We start from the raw sequence: 22,945 nt of genomic DNA, 5'->3' as shown, positions 1-22,945 counted from the left end.
GGAATTAGTAAGCTGTTGGTATCATCCTTCTCTGCTGAGAAGGTTGGAAGGTATTAAACCCCTGGCCAATCTCTCAGTGAACCCTTTCACCCCTTCCTGTTGCTGGGGCAATAGAATATAATGGTTAAAAGTATGGGTTTGGAGTTACATGTTAGGATTTAAATTCTCACTTCATCACTTTAGAAAAGTTGCAGGACCACATCTTCCCACCTCCGTTTTTTCATCCCTCTAATGGGACTAGTACTAATGCCTGCCTTGCAGGGTATGTAACAATTAGGGCTAATATATGGAAAACACCTATACAGGACCTGGTGTTGCAGTGTTCAATAGTCAGGAGCTATGATTACAATTCATCCTAGGTTGAACCCTGCCCCTTCTCCACTCTGTCCCTTAATAAATGAAGCAGGTGTTAAGGCAGGTGTCATTAGCAGAGTGACTGTGTTCAAGGAAACCCATTTACCATGATCAGAGCAGAATTGTTGAGTTTCTCAGCACACAAAGAGAAAACCCCACATCTTCTTACCACCAGATCTACACACCTCCCTAAATCTGGTTGCCTCCCCTCTGCATCCCCTCCTGTTTCTATGGGCCCAGAACCCTTGCTCCTCTCAAAAGCCAGCCTCTCCACCTGTGCTCTGGATCCCACTCCTTCTCTCCTGCTCAGGATTGCTCTTGCAGTCTCCACCTCCCTCTCCTACAGAGTCAATATTCCTCCTCTACTGGATCAGCCCCATGTGCATGCCCTGAGCATCTTCCTCAACCTCCATGTCTCCCGTCAGCTACTAAACTCATTTCTCTATTTTCCTTCAACTTCAAAACTGAGTTGCCGTTTCCACATCCCTTCCTCAACACACTCAAATTGGACTTCTATTCCCATTATCCACAGAGACTACTATTGTCAAGGTCACCAGTGACCTCCATTTGCTAAATCCAGGGGCCGCTTCTTCGTTATCTTCTTTGAACTTTCAGTAAAAGTTGATATTTCCCCCTTCTTAAAACATTTTCTTCCCTTGGCTCTGTGATAGCCCACTGTCCTTCTTTACTTATGTCTCCTTTACTGGCTCCTTCTCCTCTAGTCAATCTCTCTAAGTTAGAGCGTAGTAGGGATCTGTCCTGAGCATCCTTTTCTCCCATTACTGTGTGCTCTCCCTTTGTAACCCCATCGAGTCCCATGACTTTGAAGACCATCTACATCTGGGATCCCCAACCCCCCGGTCTTGGACCATTACCGGTCTGCAGCCTGTTAGGAACCGGGCCGCACAGCAGGAGGTGAGCGGTGGGTGAGTGAGCAAATCTTCATCTGCCGCTCCCCATCACTCCCCACTGCTCCCCATGGCTCCCCATCGCTCCCCACCGCTCCCCGTTGCTCCCATCGCTCTGCACCGCTCCCCATTGCTCCCCACCGCTCCCCACCACTCTCCATCACTCCCCATCGCTGCCTATTGCTCCCCACCACTCCCATTGCTCCTCATCACTCCCCATTGCTCTCCACTGCTCCCCACCACTCCCCATTGCTCTCCACTGCTCCCCATCACTCCCCATTGCTCCCCATCGCTCCCCACCACTCCTCATTGCTCCTCATCGCTCCCCGTTGCTCTCCACCGCTCCCCATCACTCCCCATCGCTCCCCACCACTCCCCGTTGCTCCTCATCGCTCCCCATTGCTCTCCACCACTCCCCACTGCTCCCCATTGCTCCCCATCGCTCCCCATTGCTCCCCATCGCTCCCCATCACTCCCCATCACTCATATTACTGCCTGAACCATCCCCCCAACCTCCCGTCTGTGGAAAACTTCTCTTCCAGGAAACCAGTCCCTGGTGCCAAAAAGGTTGGGGACCACTGATCTATGTGCTTATGATTCCAAAATCTCTGCCTCCAGCCCTGACTTTTCCCCAAATCTTGACTTGACTACCCAACTGCCATCTTCACATTTCCACATGGGTGTCTAACAGGCAACTCAGATATAATTTATCCATGAAAGAACTCGAGTTTTCCTCCCAAACTTTCTCCTTCCTCAGGCTTCCTAGTTTTAGTCATTAGCGTGAGCATTCACCCAGTTGTTCAATCTATAAATCTAGGAGTCAGTCTTGATTCCCTTTTTTCTTCATTGTCTATATTCAGTATATCAGCAAATCTTGTCCTCTTTATCTCCAAAGCATATTCCAAATTCATCTACTTCTCTCCATTTTCATCACAGTCACTGTGGTCCAAGCCACCATTACCTGAATGACTGCAATAGCTTCCCAGCTGATCCATCTGGAACCGTTCTACAATCCACACTTGACAGGGAAACCTGAATAATCTTGTCACATTCTTGTAGAATGTAGAATGTAGAATTCTTGAAGAATGTACAATTCTTGTAGAATGTACAAGTACATGGCTTCCCATTGTACTTGAAATAAAACCTAAATTCCTCAAAGCGAGATGTAACATGGCTTCTGCCTACCTCTCCAAACTCACTTTGAATCACTTTCCTCCTCATCTCTCCACTTCAGCCACACTGGTCTTTCTGTCCCTTGAAAACCTGAAATCTATTCCCACCCTAGGACCTTTGCACTGGCTGTTCTTCCTGGAATGCTCTTCCCCCTGATCCTTGAATGACTGTTTCCTTTCTGTCATTAACATCTCACTGAAATGTCAGTACTCAGAGAGGCCCTTCCTGACCACAAAACTGAAGTAGCCCACCCAGTCACTCCCTATCACATCACCCTATTCTCTCATATATGTTTTCCTCTCTGTGTGTCTGACTCTATTCTGGATGGTAAGTCCCACAAGGGCTAGGACCTTGTCTTTCTTCTTCACCATTACATATCTACAGGACTTAGAACAGTGCCTGAACATGGCAGTGCTTGATATCTGTTGTCGAAAGAGTGAATGAATGGATAAATGAGTTAGTAACAGAGCTAGGACAAGAACCCAGACCTCCTGCCATCCAGTTCCGTGTTCCTCCCTGATGCCATGTCAAGTTGTAGTTTTCACCAGTTTGATTGCTTTCTTGCTGTTCAGCAGATGCTTGGCATCCTTCAACTCTCAGCTGGTTCCAGCTCCTAGTGATAAACTAAATGGCCACAAAGGAGCAGGAAGGAGAGGAAAGAGGGCATCTGAATAAATCATGAAGTATGTGGTCATCCCCCAAAATAATGAGAATTAAACACTCAATCATCCAATTACATTTAGTAAACACTTATTACCTACCAGGCATTAGGCAATTTACCAGGGACAAAAAGACAAACATACTCTGAAGGATCTGACAGTCTCCAGGAGGAGATGGTGGCCCTAGTGGTGATGCTTGACATGGTGTGATGGGCCTGAGAACAAAGTAACAGATGCTGTGGAAACACAAAGTAGAGAGTGATGAACACTGCATGGAGTGGGCAAGAATTCAGGAAGGCAACCAGAGAGTGGAACTTTTGAACTGAGTCTTAAAGAGTGAACACCTCCTATTGAAAACTCATAATCTGGGTTTTCACATGAAAAGTACAGTTGTGTTTCCCCTTCATTTTACTTGACAAAAGAAAAATCACTTTAGAAAGGCATACAGGATGACTCTGGTAGTTGAAAGAACCACGTATTAATAAACAGAGAAATTTCCATCTGGGAAACTTTTTTTTTAAGATGGGATAGTTCTCTATTTCTTGCTACAAAAAGTCCACCCAAACAATTTCATCTTCCCTGAGGGTCTTATGGTAAAACCACTGAGGCAATTACCTACATGATGAAAGATCACCCAACTAAAGAACTACTTCCCTATAAAACCACAGGCCATCCCCTTGAAGAAATGTGCTGTCATGTAAAAACAAGGTTTTACAGCAAGTGAAAGAATGAAGTAGATCTATGTGAATTGATATCAAGAGATACATTATTACATAAAGACAAGAAAGCTTCAGTACACTGGATATTGTCGCTATTATTGTTATTATGTTGGGATCTGTCTAGGACTACCGAAAAGAATAAGTGCAAATGTAACAATCTCTGAGGTGTGGGATTATGAGACACACTTTCTGAGGCCTATATTTTGGTACTATTTTAATTGTTTACAACAAATTGCGCTATTTTGGAATTTAAACATAAAGACTTGTTTAGAACACAGTTCTGATTGGTTTTATAATGCTTACGAACTTGTGCTTGTCTCTACATTCCAGAACATATAAAAAGAGGATTTCCCTAAATTATATCATTTGCTAACACTTGCAGAAAAAAATATACTGAGACCCAGAAAGATAATGTGATTTTTCTCACACTATGACTCCTAGACCAGTACCTTCAGCTCCACAGTTCTTGATTTCATGCTGAGGATTCAAATATATAAATATATCAATCTTAACTTACACATTTGGAAATTTAGCAATATTGCTTTGTGGAAAACTGTGCAACAATTTATTGTAATAGTTACAGGCCAGTACTTTCCCCAGAAAACAATTCAAATAGAAGTCTCTTGAATATTACCTCTAGTCCTTGTGCATATCTTAGAATACTCAGTAAATTCTTTGAATAGATAGGTCCCTTCCATTCAGTTTAAAGTAGTTACTGAGCACTTATGATGTGTTCTAGCCACTAGGGGTACAGCAGTAAGAAAATGAGGCAAATTCTCTGTACTTGTGGAGCTTAGATCCCAGTGGGGAAAACCCCATAAGCAAGAAAAAACATAAATAACGGATATAATTTCAGGTAAACATATAGTAAGGATATAATGAACCAAGTAAAATGATAGTGACAAGAGTGCTATTTTTGAAAGGTCAGGAAGGCCCTTCAAGGAAGGACATTAGATCAGAGACCTGGACGAAGGAGGGAGCCATGCAGAGTTCTGAAGGGAAAGCATTACAGGAGTACAGTCAGAGTCAGTGCCCTGAACAGGAAGAAGAATTCCTTCTTTTCCTGAAAAGGTAAAGAACATCCCAAAGAAAGAGCTCTCAAAGTTTGGTATGTTAAGGTTTCACTCTTGTTGCTGTTGTTATAAGGTTTAAAGGTCTAGTGTTGTAAATTTCTCTCTATTGCTTACAAATTTGAGAATGAATTTTATTTAGGAATATAAGTCTGGTACAAAAGTAGTCTTATCTATGTGTCACCTTCTGCCAGTGTGGTATATATATATACAATGGAATATTACTCAGCCATAACAAAGAATGAAATACTGCCATTTGCAGCAACATGGATGGACCTAGAGATTATCATACTAAGTGAAGTAAGTCAGAAAGAGAAAGACAAATACCATATGATATCACTTATGTGTGGAATCTAAAATACCAATTTATCTACAAAACAGAAATAGACGCACAGACATAGAGAACAGACTTGGGGTTGCCAAGGAGGAGGGGAGATGGTGGGAGGGAAGGATTGGGAGTTCAGGATTAGCAGATGCAAACTGTTATATACAGGATGGATAAACAAAAAGGTCCTACTGTATAGCAGGGGAAACTATATTCAATATCCATGATAAACCATAATGGAAAAGAATATGAAAAAGAATATATATTTTTATAACTGAGCCAATTTGCTGTACAGCAGAAATTAACACAACATTGTAAATCAACTATACTTCAATAAAATAAAATTAAAAATTAAAAAACCTTCTGCCTATCACAAAGGCACAGAATCCAACGCCTAAGAGTCTTTCCAAAGTTGTTCATTCCACAGAGAGAGACGAGGCCCAACCAAAAGTGCCCCGGGCTTAAATCTGCTCCCCGTCCCCACTCCCACCCCAAGCAGAACGGGCTGCCTAGAATATGTAGCTGGGAGAGTCATCCAAGACTCATGAGAGAGGAACTCCAGAAGACACCGTTGGTGTTCTCAGCTTTTAGCCCCTACACACCCAACTCTGGTGGGGACAGAAATGACAGTCTATCCTTCACAGTGGGGAGAATGAGGCTCAGAGAAGTGGGTGGCTTGCCCAGGATCACACAGAAAGCCAACTCTGTTTGCTAACCTTCTCTCTGTTGCCTGCGTCTTGTTCCAGGCCAGGGACCACATGGGTGGAATTCAGGCTCCATTTTCAGGAAATGTGACTGTTGCTTTTTCATTTACACAAAAATGAAAAATAAATAACAGATGTTTGAATACATGTTGCAACTCATCTTACTGGAACTTAAAAGTGCATTCTGACTGAGAAAATTAAATTAGAAAATCCACACAGCAAAAAAGATGTTTTGAATGAAATGCACTTTGTCTTTCTCTCTCTCTCACACACACACACACAAACAATATCTTGTTGTTTCTTCTTCAGGGAGCAGCTGTGAAGGAAACTGGGGGAGGGAGATGAACATAACATCCATCTTTGTGTTTCATACAGAGCGAAGCTTTTAGGCCAGCCTTCCTGAACTGGAGGGGGTGTGGCATGCATTAAAATTAAACATCAATGACCTGAGAAGCTTATAAAATAGCTTGGGAGAAGCCAGTCACCAAGAGAAGGCATCTCAAATTGGATGATTTTGCATGTGGAAACTGCTTTCATCTTGATAAAAAAGGTATGTACTGTGGTATTAATTTTCATTTATGATAAATAATGCTTAAAATAGAGATTGTCTTGAGTTTTCATTGCCGCTTTTCAGCTAAAAATAGTAACTAACACAACTGAGGGCCTTTGGCCAGTTGCTTTGCAGACTTAGTCTCATTTTTCCATAAACATCCTTACAAAGAAGATATTGTTAGTGCCATTTTTCAGATGAGAAAACTGAAGTTCAGATATCCTAAGCAACAGGCCTAAGGTAAGACCACCAACAAATGCCAGAACTGGGGTGCCAACGCAGTGCTGACTCGCCTCAAAGTCTTCCGCTGGCACTACGCACCCCCCTCTATACTATATGAGACAATGAGGCATTGTTCCATACACCAATACTGTGACAGATGAATTCTCAGGGGGTTGTTATCCACTGTGCATTTCAGTAAAATTGACCGAAAAGTGAATTGGAATGCACTATGTGAATAGAAAATGCATTTAATATTAATGGAATTAATTATTATTAAATTAAATTAAATTAATAGAAAATGCAAAAATATTTTCTTCAGAAGATACATTTTCTTGTTAGATTCAATAGCGAAATGGTTTTTAAGACCCATTTATTTGTGGAAATGTATTTTTTTCTTGGTCATGTGAAATCTAAAAGCCTAGTCCTTAATATTCTGCAGCTCCTTGAGACCAGGCACCAGGTCCAGGCTAACATGCAGGTGTGTAGACTCTTAGGAAACCTGACCTAAGTTCTGGCTTCACAGCTTGTCAGGAAGTAATCTCATTGAGTACACAGAGAATTGTCAGCACAGCACACTTCCAGTTAGGGTGTGGTGAAGATTCAATGCACATGTAAAATACTGAAGCCAGGGCTCCTCCCTGGAGAAGCTCAGTGAGTGTGAGCAGTGGTCCACAGAGTCAATTCTGGCCCTGTGTGAATGCACCATAATCTTAGTAGAATTATTTTTTAATTATTTAATATTTAGTTAAAATAATATTTAAATTATATCTTTTTTTAAAGTATTTAAACTCTCTTCATTAGGACAGTCTTCCCATTAGTATCAGGAGACAATGCAGAAATAAGTCATGCATACCCAAGTTCATAGATATATGTTAATAATGTGATTTACCCTCAGAAGGTGCTCAATAAGCACTGGGTGAAGTAGAATGCGAGGGGTACTGCAAAGAAATGATGGATGTTATCAACTTTTTCTCTCACAAAAAGTTTTCATCATAGGAATAAAACTACTGCAATAAAGAGGCATCTTTGGAAGAGTAGCAGGCAAGGGGAATTAGTTTTGCTCTGAAATCCTCCTACAGAGCTAAAGAACATGTTTCAGCCCACAATAGAACATTCTGTAACAAGATATTTGTCAGAGTAAGACGGGGAACTAACTTTTGGTGGGACTGTCACGTGGTGAAATGAGACTTATCAGGTACAGAGGTAGGTGTTTATTGAAGCCACCGAAGGTGGGCACAGAAGGAAGCATGGCTCAGGGGTGTGACAGAATGGACAAGTGGAGAAGGGGCCCGAGTCCCAGCGCTCCGCCCCTTCTGGGCCTCAACTTTCCCATCTGTACACCAGAGGGGTGGTGTTGGATAAATGACCTCTAAGGTCCTGTCCAGTTTGGGGGAGGGGGTGCCTGTAGAACGTGTAGAATGCGTGGCCATCCTCTGGGCTTACAATTCCTGGGCAAGGCACTGAGCTTGGAGCCTACTAGGGGCCAAGAGCAGAACTTCAGTGGTTCTAAGAACCTCTTGGAAAGAAATGCAAATTTTTGTGGATTTAGGCTGGATTTTGGCATCCATCATCCCCCCAAAGGTTAAAAGACAAGTGTTGTTTACCTGGTGGTAGGGGCTGACGGGAAGTGGAGCCTCAGAGACTAGGGAAACGGCCCCACAGCAGACGTGCTCAAGGCAGGGACTCAGGGACCACCCTTCCTCCCCGCAACCTCGCGTCAGCTTTTACTCATTAGGTAACTGTTCTTTTGAAAAACGGGCAACAAAACTTCCAGAAGAAAAGCTATTGATTATTAAAGGTTATTTGGAGGTTTAGAGATTCATAAGAAAGTGGTTATAATTATTCCTGTTATCACACATCCTTTTAAATATTCAGATCTGAGAACATCTTGCTTGCATTGATTCAGTCCTCTTCATCACAGGGAGAAAGGCAAAGCATTGGAAATAGCTCCCGTGCAGCTACAGGCAAGGAGTCGCAAGGAAGAGAACAGACTGAGAGCAAGTCAGTGAAAGAAGCAGGGAGCAGCCCAGGCTCCTACCCTGTCAACAGCGCTGTAGCCCTCACCCCTGCCCATTGCCCCTCCTCAAAGAAGCTTCCACGCCCAAGGGTGCTGGGCTCAAGTGCTTTTTGCACAATTACAAGTCAGCTACGGGTCCTTCTCTGGTTAAATGTACAGCATCTATGAAAAATACCCTCAGTAGCATGTCAAAGGAAGGAAGGAAGGAAGGAAAAGAAATTCAGGAAACACAATATTTTGCTTCTGCTTTTCATAATAATAACTAGCATTTATTGAGCATTTTCTCTGTCAGACACTGCTCTAAATGCTCTCCTTATATTTTCTCATTTAATTCTCATGAAACTTCATGAGGTTGGTATGATTATTATTCCCACTTAATAGCCAAGGAAACTAAAGCATCCATTGGACACAGTTATACTTAGTATGTGTAGAGCCAGAATTCAAATCCAGTCAGGGTGACCCTGGAGTCCCCAGCACGCTGCTCCCTGTTAAAGTTCCCAGGCCTACTCTTGGATTGGTAAACAGCCAAGCAGATGGGGGCAGGGTGGGGAAGTGGAGTCAGGGAGGCATTTCTTTGATGAATCTCACAGGGCACTAAATGTAGTGAATGGTTTGTTTTTGGTTTTTTCTCTCATGGTTCACTTGATGGCTTCACTCTCCCCTCTTTGCCTACCCATCCCCAACACACACACATTGTTTCTGTTCATACAATAAGTACCTAGTGCACCTGGCACTGCAAGGTTCTGTGGGTGAGTCCAGGGAGAATCAAAAATGATGCCCGTCCTTGAAAATGCATAATTAGGTGTGTAGGGTCATGGGGAGCTGGCAAAATAAATCCAACAAACTCTAATACCAGGCAGAATGTGTTCTAATGGTGGCACAAAAGCTGCTAGAGAGGCTCACAAGGGTGGAGGGCCTCACAGTGACACTGATGACTGAGGTGACCCTGGGGGATGAGGGGCTCAGACGGGCTGAGTGGGAGGCTGTGCACAGAGGGACCGGCCAGCCCAGAAATTTTCCTCTGGGGACTCTGTGCCCTCAGGAGATCTGAGCGCCTCCAGCTGCTTTGTCCTCCCCACTCCAGGTCCACCTCCAGCCACCCAGCTCCAAGATGGTCCCAGCTCTGCTGCTGCTGCTTCCTGCCCTGGCTGGACTCTTCGGAGCAGCTGAGGGACAAGCTTTCCATCTCGGGAAATGCCCAAATCCTCCAGTGCAGGAGAACTTCGACGTGAATAAGGTGTGGTAAAAGGCTAAACTCCCGCTTGTTTTGCTGTCTCCTGTTTGCATAAGCATCCTACCAGGTTTGGTTTTATTTTTCTGCTTTAATGGCCACAGCAAGCCTTGGGGTAGGTACTTATCTTACTGGGAGCTCCCCCAAAGCAGACCATGAGACAAGAACTGGGAAGCAGAGATGTTTTAGAAGATGAGCCCAGGAAGCCTGAGTGGGCATGTGGGGAAACAGACAGAGAAGGCAGGAAAGCAGTAAAGCGTGAGTTCATGAGCAGGTTACTCTGTGAACAATGGGGTTCAGTCCTGCTGGGGATCCTCTGAGGAAATATGTAGAATGTGCCTCAGGTTGTCCCACGGACAGATGTAGGTGGGCAGTGGGAACTCCCATGGCACTGGCCAAGCCTGTGGCAGAGAAGGAGACCCAGGGGCTCCAGGTGGGAAGCTGGCAGTGTGTATGGGAAGCCCGCTGTGATGGAGGTGAGCCCAGAGGTGGGCTGAAAGGACATGGGACAGGGCATTGACAGCAGCTGCTGCAGAAATATTATCCTCACTCTACAGCTGAAGAAGCTGAACGTCAGAGAGCTTGCAACCCACTCAGTTCACACAGCCAGTAAATGCAGAGTAGGATTCAAAACTAGGCTTCCCAGGAGTGCAGGACCCCCACAGGTTACTCAAACAGAGCCCAGGAGAGGACAGCACTCCCCCAAGGGGCTTTCTTGTTACCTGCACTAAAAAGATATTGATAGAATCAACTCCCCCATATATGGTAAGGATTGTCTTTTCACCTTATTGATGTGTCTTTTGAGCACAAAACTTTTTAATATTAATGACGTCCAATTTATCTATTTTTTTCTTTTGTTGCTGGTGCTTTTTGTGGCATATCTAAAAAAATTGCCTAGTCTAAGGTTATAAAGATTTACTACTATAGTTTCTTCTAAGCGATTTACAGTTGTAGTTCTTACATTTAAGTCTGATTCATTTTAAGTTAAATTTTGTATATCATGTGATATAGGAGCCAAACTTCTTTCTTTGGCATGAGGATATCCAGTTGTTCCAGGATGGTTTGTTGAGAAGACTATTCTTTCACCATTGAATAGTCTTGATACCCTTGTTGAAAATCAGTTGACCATATGTGTAAGAGTTTATTTTTGGACCCTCAATTCTATTCTATTAATCTATATGTCTATCCTTATACCAGCACAGTATAGTCTTGATTACTGTAGCTTTGTAGTAAGTTTTGACTTCAGAATATATGAGTTCTTCAACTTTGTTCTTCTGGCTATTCTGGGCCCTTTGTATTTCCGTATAAATTTTAGGCTCATTTTGTCAATTTCTGCGAAGAAGCAAGTTGGAATTTTGATAGAGACTGTATTAAATCTGTTGGTCAATTTGGAGAGTATTGCCATTTTAACAATTTTAAGTCTTCCTATCCATGAACATAGGATGTCTTTCCATTTACTTAGGTCTCCTTTAATTTATTTCAACGATGTTTTGTAATTTTCAGAGTATGTTTTATGCTTCTTTGGTTAAATTTTTTCATAAGAATTTGGTTCTTTTGATGCTACTATAAATGGGATTTTCTTAAATTAATTTGCAGATTGGTCATTGTAAGTATAGAACTACGTTTTATTTCTATATATTAATTCTTGTATCTTTAACCTTGCTGAATTCATTTGTTAGTTCTAATAATTGTGTGTGTGTGTGTGTGTGTGTGTATTCCTTAGGATTTTCTATATATAAAACCCTGTCATCTGGAAATGGAGATAGTTTACTTCTTCCTTTTCATAATTATCTTTGAACACTGCATTCTCCTCATAGAGATAGAGAAACAGAGACCCCCAAAGACAAAAAGACCGTCACAAAAATATTATGAGATCATGAGGGAACATGACATGAAAAGCAACCTTCCACCTCTGAGTTTCTTCCTTTCTGGAAAATCGTGTCCTCGTTTTTAATTGTGGAGCATTAAAGTCACCTTAACAATAATAGAACTATTTTAAATGCATTGTATATAATGAGGATTTTCTGAGGATGCCTATGAAACCAGCTGACCGTTAAACTTATTCTTCAGTGCTTTTAATGCCTGTTAAGTTCAGTGATTTTTAATTGAAAGATGTCCTTTAACAAATGAGTGGAAAATTTATGCCCTAAATGTGGGTAGATATTTTAGCAGAGAGCCAGGTGACCAAAGCAATACTGCTACCTATTTGCAGTATGCTCTCATTTCAAATTCTGACTTTTTTGAAGGTGACTGCATCTCCTTGATTTTGTTCTGTAGAGTAATACATTTTTAAATTTCTAAAATAATTTCAATCAATATTTTGACTAGGTAAATATATTCACATGGTTCAAAATTCTAAAGATGCAAAAGGACATACAATGAAAACTTTCCTTTCCACCCCTATATCCCAGCCTCAGTTTTCCTCCCCAGTAGCAACCAGTAAAAACAGCTTATGGTGTATCTTTTGGGAGATAATATGTACATATATAAAAAAGCACATACATAACTGCAGTAGGAAGAATGATGTCCATGCCATATTCCCCAGAATCTGCAAATTGTTTCTTTACATGGAAAAGGGGATTTTGAAGATGTGATTAAAGTAATGGAGCTTGAGATGGCAAGAGTATCCTGCATTATCAGGTGGGTCCAATATAATCATTAGAAGCAAAGGACCTTACCCAGCTGTGGTCAGAGAGAAGTGATGATGGAAGAAGAGTCAAAGAGATGCAGTGTGAGAGGTATTTGACCTGCTTTTGCTGCCTCTGAAGATGGAGGAAGGGATTCACAAACCAAGGAATGCAAACGGCCTCTAGATCCTGGAAAGGGCAAGAAGACAGATTCTCCGCTAGAGCCTCTGGAAAGGAATGTAGCACTGCCAGCACTTTGATTTTAACCCATTGAGACCCGTGTCGGACTTCTGATGTACAAAACTATGGGACCATAAATTTGTGGTGTTTTAAATTTGTAGTAATTTGTTACAGCAGCAATAGAGAACTGATAATAATAACCTTTCCCCCCATTTTTACATAAAAATTAGTTTAATATGTACACTATTTTGCACCTGGTTCTTTTTCCATTAAATGTATCTTGGAGATAATTACATATAGCTCTTTTAAAAGAGGGTGTATAACATTCCAGTGTATGGATGTGCCATCATTTATTTACCCAGTCCCCTACTAATGCTCACTTACGCCATTTCCTGTCTTTTGTTATTACAAATAGGACTGCAATGAATAACCTTATGTCGTTTCTTAATTTCAGGAGAATACCTTCTCAGAGGTGAAATTGTTGGGCCAGAGTATATGTAGTTTTAGTTTTGCTAGATATTGCCAAGTTGCCCTCATGAAGGCTGTAGATTGGAGCAGTCTCCCTCATGAAGGCTGTAGATTGGAGCAGTCTCTATGCCCAGCAATGTATGGAAGCAGGAGCGTGCCTCTCTCCCCTCACCCTCACCCGCGCAGTAGCTCACTTCCTTTAAAGATGACTCTGTGCACTGAAATTATGGACAGAGAGCAAGCCCCCAGGGGAGGAATGATACAGGTCTTCTAAATCTTGACCACCTGCCAAAAGCCTTTGTGACCAACTCCCTATGTGGGGTTATATGAGGAGAATTTAACCAACTCTGGAGACCCAGCTCCCCACAGTAAACACATCTGACTTTGCACACAATTCAAAGATGTCTTGAAGAATCATAAAATATTTGAGATGGCACCTTACATCATCTAAACCAATCCCTTCCTTTTACGGAGTTTAGAATTTCACATAGATTTTGACTGAAGGGGACACTGAAAGCATAGCTAAATAAAAAGCACTTTAGGAATGGACTGTGGCATTCAACCAATGCCCACACATCCGATTCACTTATTACCATTTGAGTCAATATCTTGCTCAGTGGCTACTGGGAACAATGCAGCCCATTTTGCCTGGTTACCCCAGGAAAGGGCTCTGCTCTGAAAGACAACAATGGGGAAGAGTTTGCAGGTCCCCAGAGAGTCACAGGGTTTGCTCTGCTTGTCATTGTCTCTGCAGTATCTTGGAAGATGGTATGAAATTGAGAAGATCCCAGTGAGCTTTGAGAAGGGAAGTTGCATCCAAGCCAACTACTCACTAATGGAAAACGGAAACATCAAAGTGATAAACAAGGAGCTGAGGTGAGAGGCTGTGCTTTCAAAGGCAACACACGTCCGGGAGGGAGCCCTGCAGAGACTGTCCTGGGGTGACTGGTGTCCTTGCCGTCTAGTGTGGAGAGGATGCAGACATTGCTGGGTCTGCGCTGCCTGCTCATGACAGGTCCTGAGAGGAAAGCTTTTGGCAGGCAGAATGGTAGGGACTAGAAGTCACTCATTCATTTCCATGACCACTTGCTGAGCACCTTATTGTGTCCCACACCCTGTGAGATGTCCTAGGGACTCAATGGTAACACAAACTGCAAGGTTCCTGCTCTCACTGCAAAACAGACCCTCTGGTAGCAAAGGACAGCAAAGGACCCCCTTGTCTGACCTCCAAACCAAGAGAGAAGCACTTTCTATATCATCTGCTGATTGAGGGCATCCAGCATAGCTTGAATCCTTCCAGAAACTGGGAGCTCAACATCTTCCATGACAATTTATCCCATCTCCAGACAGCTTTAACTTTTAGAAAACTCCTTTTCTCATTAAGCAAGAATCAGATACATACATAGTCACACTCTAGGTTGTGTGAACAGGAGAACCTACAGAAAGATATTTTTCTATTACTTCTAACAGACTGATATTTGATCCCAAAATTCATCCTTTAGAAAGCAAATATAAACTTAAAAAGAAACCTAGGAAGAACTCCTACCCACCTGCCATCAACAAAGATAAGAATAACAATAAACAATGGTAACTAATATTAATTAAACATCTCCTATGTGCAAGGCACTGTTCTGTATGTGTATGTATATATACATGTGTGTACATATACATCTATTTATGTATGTACATGTAAATGAGCATAGATATTCATTTAATCCCCATAGCAACCTGAGGTTGGTACTATTATTAACCCTCTTTTTATGGATGAGGAAAATGAGGTACAGAGAGGTCAAGTAATTTGCCCAAGGGTCACACAGCTTATAAGTGATGAAGCTGAGATTCAACACCAGGGAGAAGTGAAATGGTGAAGAGACCAGAAGATATATGAAAGAGGCGGGGCATGAATGGTTGCCGTTCCTGTTTCCTAAGTTGTCTAAGAACTGTGTTCAACTGCAAGAAAACAACTACCACCCAGCCTGGAAGTTACTCAGGCTCAGAGAGGCTTTTCATGGCCATCCTATTCCCATTAAGCTTCCTGTGAGCCACAGTACAGTGGGCTGACTCTCTGACCCCACGTAAACCAAAGAAATAAAGTAAGAATCTTGAGCAACTCTGAAGAAAAATCCCACTCATTTCAGAGCCCAGTGAGGGCTACAGGAATTGAGATGCAGACCCCCAGAAGGTCTCACAGGAATTTTATAGGTCCCAAAGTAACAATGACTTTATTTGAAATATTTTGTCCCATTCTAAGGTCAAGAGTCAGAGAATGACACAGATCCCAAAACCCATCAGATGCCCCCAGCTCTCCTTCTGAGTTGGCCAGGAATCATCTTTTAACTGTACCCGGAGTATTAGGTCACTCTGCCTCTAGGGTCACTTCTACTTAAGAGCAAAGGCATATGGAGAAAGGTTTGTTAGTCAGAAAAATGATATAGATTCTGCAGAACAAGCAGGGGGCATGGCAGGGAGCCTGAGCAAAATACCCTTAGCCAGTGTCAGAATGCTGGGGCCAAAGCAGCTGGCTCAGGGCTGGGAGTTGAAGGGGTTAGGTGCCCAGTTTCAAATCCTGGTTCTACTACATACTAATGATGTGATCTTAGGTTAGTTATGGTAATTTTCTAGGCCTCAGTTTCCTCCTCTGTAAATTGGCAATAATCATAGTACATCTGTCCATAACGCTGTGTGAACATTAAATGGGGTAACACATGTAAAGCACTTAGAACAGTGTTTAGCATGTGGTAATCATTTAATAGTACCTATTATTGCTAATATGCTGCTACCCTTGAAAATACAAATGCATTTTTCCTATGAACAAATTGTGAGTTTATGATCAGAGACTGGTATTTTGAAAACTGTCCTGGAGCAAAACATAAATGATGGTGAAAAGGGGGAAAGTCTGTTGGGAAGAGAGTGGTTTGTTGCTAAGCAACTGCATGCAGATAGAAATGGACCATCTTCCGTCTTACAGGTTGACTCCCAGGTGAGAGCGGGGCATGGTCTCCAGCCCTACTCAGTGATAAACAGACTATGCAATCCAGGAGCATCAGAGAACATTTCCCACCCCCAACCCCCTTACCTGCTGCTTATTGTCTGGTTTCTAGGATATCCATCCCCACTAACCATAGCCTACTGACTTTCTAACACATGCCATTGCTCCAATTTTAGTTTGTCTGCCCCTCTGAGAACTGGTGAACAGGAAACTCCTCTGTTGGCCTGCTAGGAAGAGCACCCTCCTTCATAGCCTCTATCCCTAGGTCTTTCCCCTTTCCCTTAGATCCAGGGGGTCATTGGAAGTTATCCAGAAATGGGGCCAGCTCCCTTCAAAAGAGTGAAAGTATTTCATCCATCCAAGCAAAAAGACCATCGCTTTTAAGACACCACCATTTTATATACCACTAAAAAAGAAATGACACTAACAATTGTAAGGTGGCATTAATTGTAAGATGCACATTTCTTCACATCTAATGTCTCTGAGATCTGGATGCCTGGTAGAATCCCTGAAGTGAGGTAAATGTTTCCTCACTGTCTGCTTTGACCTGGCCTACGTCAGAATCTCCCACACTCGATCAGATGCTTGCTGAACTGGATGGGATCTCAGAGCTATGAACCCAGGCATATGAACCCCTTTATGGGACAAATGATGCCACGTGATATCACGTGAGGCCCAAAGAGGGGGAAACTTTGCAGATCTCCAGATTCCACCTTTTACATGATTTTCAGTAATCCAGTCAGTCCTTATTTTTTCCTTTCTCAGTTTTAAAGAAGCGAATCTTTGTTCTGTGTTGGGTTGTTTTATTTGCTTGTTTTTCCATTCCCTTTTCCTCCCTCTTGGTTTGGAGCCCAGGAGCAGCAAATGGCCTTGCAGGCTACTACATACACTCCAAAAAACAGTGTTGAAATACCAGGGCCTCACATATTTTCCAGTCCTGGGGCATTGCAATTGTTGATTCTTATCACCCAAAAGCTGTCTTCCTCTGTTCCATCTCAGAGACAGCAAGAAAGCAAAGGGGAGGGAATGGAGTTAGGACCCAACCTGTTTTCAAGAACCTCCTACCCAGAACTTGCAATGTTGGCCACCATGATTGTTGGTGTCACAAATCTTGCTTTTCCTTGATTTGGGGCTTTTAATGAGTTCAGGTTTTTTGGTTTTTGTTTTTAACTCATTGCAGAGCTGATGGAACTGTGAATCAAATTGAAGGTGAAGCCACCCAGGAGAACATCACGGAGCCCGCCAAGTTGGGAGTTAAGTTTTTCTGGTGTAAGTATACACTAGCAGGAGGTGTCAGGGACAGGAGATATGCAAACGGGAGGCTAGAGCCCTGGGTCGGAGCACTCCCGTCACATCTGAGTGTCACCCATATTGATTCAATGCATAATTATTCGTTGAGCACCTCCTACCTGCCATCATGCACTGGGCTAGGCCCTGGAGATGCAAAGATGAGCAAGACAGAGCTGGCCCTCGTCCCTGAGAAGCTTACATGTCAGTGTGGATACTGACAAGCACCCAGGTGATTTACTATAAAACTACAGTAAGTGTGTCAATAGAGGAAGCAGAGATTGGAGGCCACTGGGCTTGAGCCGTAGGAGACCCAAGCCAGTCTTGTTTCCCAGAGGAAACTAATAACTGAAAAATTAGTAGTTATTAGCAGAACAACTAACATGTGAGAAATCTTGGAGGTAAGAGATGATAAGAGTGAAGGTAAGTTGGAGTCCTGGCTCTGTCTGCCATTTTCTAGCCAAATTGTTGGAGTTTCATTTGGGTCCACCTTCCCCTTAACTTTAAAAAGCTGGGCTGGGCAGTGAGTTTTCCTTGGTGTTTGGAAGTGGAGTTACTGAATAATATCCTCTGAACTGAAAAGGAACTTTGAGACTCGAAACGAAGCAGACAACTCCATAAAGAACAATTAAGAAGTCTATTGTGGGTAGAATCAGGTGGACGAACCTCAGAGGCATTCACAGCTGCACTGCATTCCGCTAAAAGGGGTACAGGGGCACTTAAAGGAGCCAAAGCTAAAAATAGAATGACTACTAAAGAGAAGCATGTCCACATTGACAGGAACTGAGGGGTTTTCCTCCCCGCACTCTCACCCCAGGGGTCTCGTGACCATTAACCACCTGTGTCAGCAAAAGGCATTCTTCTGGTTTTCATGTCAGATGAAGTTTATAGGGAACTAATCTGGCTTGGGTGTATTCCTTGTGAGTAAGCTAAAGCTCAGTCTCACAAAAAAAAGGGAGAGGGTAGGACCGCAGGCCTAAGATGAAGCTGACAAAATGGAGCCAGTGTGGTTCAGCCACACACTTGACTTGGACCTTGGCTGTGGAGGTCACGTTCACAGAGGAAGTTTCTGGATTCAGATGGGGAAAGTAAATCCTCCATCTCTCTTAAGGACCATTTTAATGTTGAGCTTTCAACACTATACAGATGTCAATCAGTGAATCATAACCTGTTACCACCTGATTTACCGTATTCTTAAGAATGGTGGGATTTTCAAAGTTCGCACAAGAAGAAAAACAAGCAGACCAACATTAGCCCCTACCTCCTTCCGTAGGTGGGTTCTAGAGGAAGCTGGGTGGTACAAACTTGGAAAGCCTGGGGCCCCTGACCTTACGTTCTTGCCTCCGTTTAGCTAAGTGGTTGTTCCATACGCACTAGTGCTAAATGCCACCTGTTGGTCCAGGGGGTACAGCCAAACTTCCCAGGTATTATGGACTTCCAGGTACCAACCTGCAATCAGGGAGTGGGGGGGATCCAGAATTATGACTCTGAACTCTGGCTGCACACTGGAATCACTGGGGAGCTTTCAAAAGTACCAATAGCCTCCAGTTCAGAATTTGGGAGTCAGGGTGAGGGGAGGTGGGCCTGGTATTTTTCAAAGTTCCCATATGATTCCCATGTGAAGTCACAATTAAGAACCACTGATGTAGAAGAATTAGAACCCCAGAGCCTGGCTTCCAGGGTCCTAGAGGTGAAGGTTTCTCTTGCCCTGGCCCCTCCTAATACTGCCTTTCTCTGGTTTTCAGTTATGCCATCAGCTCCATACTGGGTCCTGGCCACCGACTATGAGAACTACGCCCTCGTGTACTCCTGTACCACAATCATCTGGCTTTTTCACATGGATCATGTTTGGCTCTTGGGAAGAAACCCTTATCTCCCTCCAGAAACAGTGACCTATCTCAAAGATATCCTGACCGCTAATGACATTGACATTGAGAAAATAACTGTCACAGATCAGGTGAACTGCCCCGAGTTCCTATAACCAGGCTCTAAAGGGAGGCTGCATTCACTCCATGTTCCTTCTTTTGCTTTGCTTTTCCCCTACACCACCCCTCATAAAGACAAACCAAACCACCGCAGCAAACTATTACAAATACCAGAAGGGAAATGTGACAGCAGAAGCTAGTGGAGAGAACTCAAGGCAAGTTGGCCCAAACACTTAGCCATGCACCATCCTGTTACCTTGCAAGCCTGATAATAAACTTGCTGCTGACCTGCTGTGCTCACAGTAGACTACAAATTGGACTAATTATTGGGAGTTTTTAATTCTAAGCTTATGTTTGGAAATCCTTAAGCAGTTATGTTGAAAAAAAAAAAAAGAAGCACTGAACAGTTTAAAGGTAACAGTCTTGTTTCTAGAAAGGGAAAGCTGATGGCAAAGGCACATACCAGGTGACCTGAATCCAGGTGGCCCCATCCTGCAGTAGGCAGTCCATAGCGGGGAATCATTTGGAGTTTTTGAGTCTCTGACAGGCAGTTTCCTGGAAGCATTTACTTTCTTATCAGGAGGTCTTCAGAGTCAGGTGAAGAATGGGACCATCTTGGGTCTGTGCAAGGAAGAAAATCTATGAGGGTGAAGCTATGGGAATTTTTTTAAGAAAATAATTTTGGGGCCTTTTATTCAACTGATATTTACTGGGACCCAACTGCATTCCAGGCATTGAAAAATACAGAATCCCTCTCCTCCCACAGCAGCTCACAGACTAGGGAGGGAGATTGACAAGTAAAGACACAATTTTAATCCAAGCTGAGGGGTCCATAGGCAGAGGCATGTGGAGGGAGCCATGGGAGCTCCGAGAAGGTCTCATCCCCTGCCAGGCATAGGTACCCACAAGGTTGTACAGTCACATCTCAGAGTGTCCCAGCTTCAAGGAGTCAGGAACAACCAGGAGTTTGTTGTTGTTGTTGTTTTTTACATTTTACTATTAAAATCAGAACAATCTCAAAATCATCACCCTGCGATTACTCTTAGGTCACATAACATTTGTAATCCACTAATGTTTTGGGAAATGAATAGAAAATATAGCCATTTGATTAGCTTTTTGCAATTTCAGCATGAATATAAAATATTTCCTTGAGCACTTGAGACGCTTCACTGCTTTATATTAAAGGTTATAAAAATTCCAAGAAAGCTTAATATGTATAATTTTACTAAATAAATATGACCTCAAAATGTAGCTTGCTATTTGAAATTCCTAAAGGCTGAAAACCACTGGACAAAAAGGCGGCGATGGAGAGGTAGGTATTGAAGAAGAGCCTCTTCCCGCAAGCTCCGCCTGCTGTTGCATCTGTGCTTTATCACACTGCCCACCCCACCAGAGGGTACCTGGCTCCTCTTCTAAAATACAGTTCTTCCCAAGAGTGTTAAGCTGCTTATCTCTCTCTTAACTCATGGGGCAAGACAAGCTGATGGTGTTCCTCTTAACAGCTGTCTGGTAGCATCTAAAACAATGAACATGGCTACATTTTGCACCTTTACAGTGTAGGTATCAGGGGTGATTGAACCTCAGAAAATGGGGGGAATTCAGAGGATAGCATGGGGGCACCACGTATCTAGAGGAAACATGGGGAAAAACAACAAAAAATCCAGAAGGGAGAGCAAGAGAAGGGAAATGGGAAGTAAACAGCAAAATAGATACAGTAGTAAATCCCCCTGTGCCTATGTACCCATCATCAGCTCCAACAGTCATCAACATCTCACCAATCTTGCTTCAGCTATCACCCACCCACCCCCAATTTTTTTTCAAAGAGTGTTCTGAAGCAAATCCTAAAGAGTACATCCTATTATTTTGCCTGTTAGCTACCTAAGGATAAATCTCTAGCAGGTACAGACATTTCTTAAACAACAACAAAAAATACAAGTTTACGTTTTATATCCTGCAAGTGCTCAGAGAATATAATTTAATATATGTAATTTAAAGATTATTTTATATTATCCAGATGAAAGGGAAGATATATGTACAAAAATGTTCATCATACTTTTACTCATAGCAGCCCCCAAACTAAAATGAGCTAAACTAAAACTAAAACAGCAGAGGAATGAGATCATAAATTATGGAACAGCCACGTGTTGTAATGTGGTGTACTCATTAAAATTCATAGTTATGAAGACTACAAGACCACATGGGAGCTGTGCCTGCCCGCCCACACTTACCACTTGTGTGTGTGTAGTGGGGGTGGAAAAAGGTGGACGAGGGGAGGAAGAGGAGGGGTCCCGCATGTGGCCTTGCTGCCTGCAGAGATAGAGTCTGGAACATGTGCTCTGCTTACCCAGCCACATCCGATAAGGCCAAGGTGTGTCCACCAGTGCTAATGACAGCCAATCCACAGGCTGAACAGAAACCTCTGATTTTTGTGGCCTACCTGGATGAAAAAGATAAATTAGGCCAATCTAATCAGAATCTGACTTTAAGAGATCCAGAGAAAGGATAATTGAAAACTCTGTAAGTCATAACCATAAGGTCGTGTAGTTTGGGGTGGCCATTTTTGGTGATACACAACTGAAGTTATGAGAGTGCAGAACAGAAATGCAAAGATAAGCCCAGACCCCACCCAAAGTCCCACCAGCAGCTTCAGTAGCTGACTGCTGTCTGTATCCTAGCTCCAGTTCCTGTGGAGCTTAGCTGTCTTAGGTTCCTGAGTTTGGATTTCTTTAAGATTAGGCTCACACACACACCTACACACACACACACACCTTTTTTTTGAGGTAATTTAACTTGACTGAGTGAATGTTCCTTGCAACCTCAAATAGCCCTAAGACAAAAGTGTTCACTTTTGGGGCTTCCCTGGTGGCGCAGTGGTTGAGAATCTGCCTGCTAATGCAGGGGACACGGGTTCGAGCCCTGGTCTGGGAGGATCCCACATGCCACGGAGCAACTAGGCCCGTGAGCCACAACTGCTGAGCCTGCGCGTCTGGAGCCTGTGCTCTGCAACAAGAGAGGCCGCCATAGTGAGAGGCCCGCGCACCGTGATGAAGAGTGGCCCCCGCTTGCCACAACTGGAGAAAGCCCTCGCACAGAAACGAAGACACAACACAGCAAAAATAAATAAATTAATTAATAAACTCCTACCCCCAACATCTTAAAAAAAAAAAAGTTCACTTTTTGAGTGAAAGAAAGAAGGCAGCATTGTACCTAAGTTGTACTTGTAGTTACATAAAATGATGGCATAAAATCAAGGACTAAAAGTGAACAGAGAAATGAAAGCAATTAATATGTTAGAATGGTGGAATTACTGAATGATTTATTTTCCTTTTTTATTTTTGCTGTTGGTGTTTGTCATGTAGGCCCTAAAACTTTAGACCCTAAATCTTCCTCCTAGTTCAGCCTGGCCCTCTAGCAAGTCGAGTGCCAAACCCCAAAGAAACAGGCTTCTTCCAATAATTACCTCAGGCTTCGAGACCTTTCTGGATTCTACCCTTATCACACTGCATTTCCGTTACACCTGAGATGGTGGCTTGATTT

At 42.9% G+C, this 22,945-nt stretch overlaps 1 protein-coding gene across 2 annotated transcripts in view; it reads left to right on the top strand.

Moving 5' to 3' along the window:
• Positions 1–20,592, top strand: part of APOD (apolipoprotein D) — a 79,247-nt gene extending 58,655 nt beyond the window's left edge. For both annotated transcript variants that reach the window (XM_060099329.1, XM_060099328.1), the window contains 5 exons: positions 6,288–6,462; positions 9,786–9,938; positions 13,962–14,083; positions 17,377–17,465; positions 19,229–20,592. In XM_060099329.1, coding sequence (XP_059955312.1) covers positions 6,421–6,462; positions 9,786–9,938; positions 13,962–14,083; positions 17,377–17,465; positions 19,229–19,464 — 642 coding nt within the window. In that variant the 5' untranslated portion in view covers positions 6,288–6,420 and the 3' untranslated portion in view covers positions 19,465–20,592. The remainder of the gene's footprint in view (positions 1–6,287; positions 6,463–9,785; positions 9,939–13,961; positions 14,084–17,376; positions 17,466–19,228) is intronic.
• Positions 20,593–22,945: the final 2,353 nt, after the last annotated feature.

This window comes from Mesoplodon densirostris, chromosome 5, assembly GCF_025265405.1.
Source record: "Mesoplodon densirostris isolate mMesDen1 chromosome 5, mMesDen1 primary haplotype, whole genome shotgun sequence".
Lineage (NCBI taxonomy): Eukaryota > Metazoa > Chordata > Mammalia > Artiodactyla > Ziphiidae > Mesoplodon > Mesoplodon densirostris.
The sequence above is the reverse complement of the archived record's forward strand: the minus strand, read 5'-3'. Positions and strand labels throughout refer to the sequence as shown.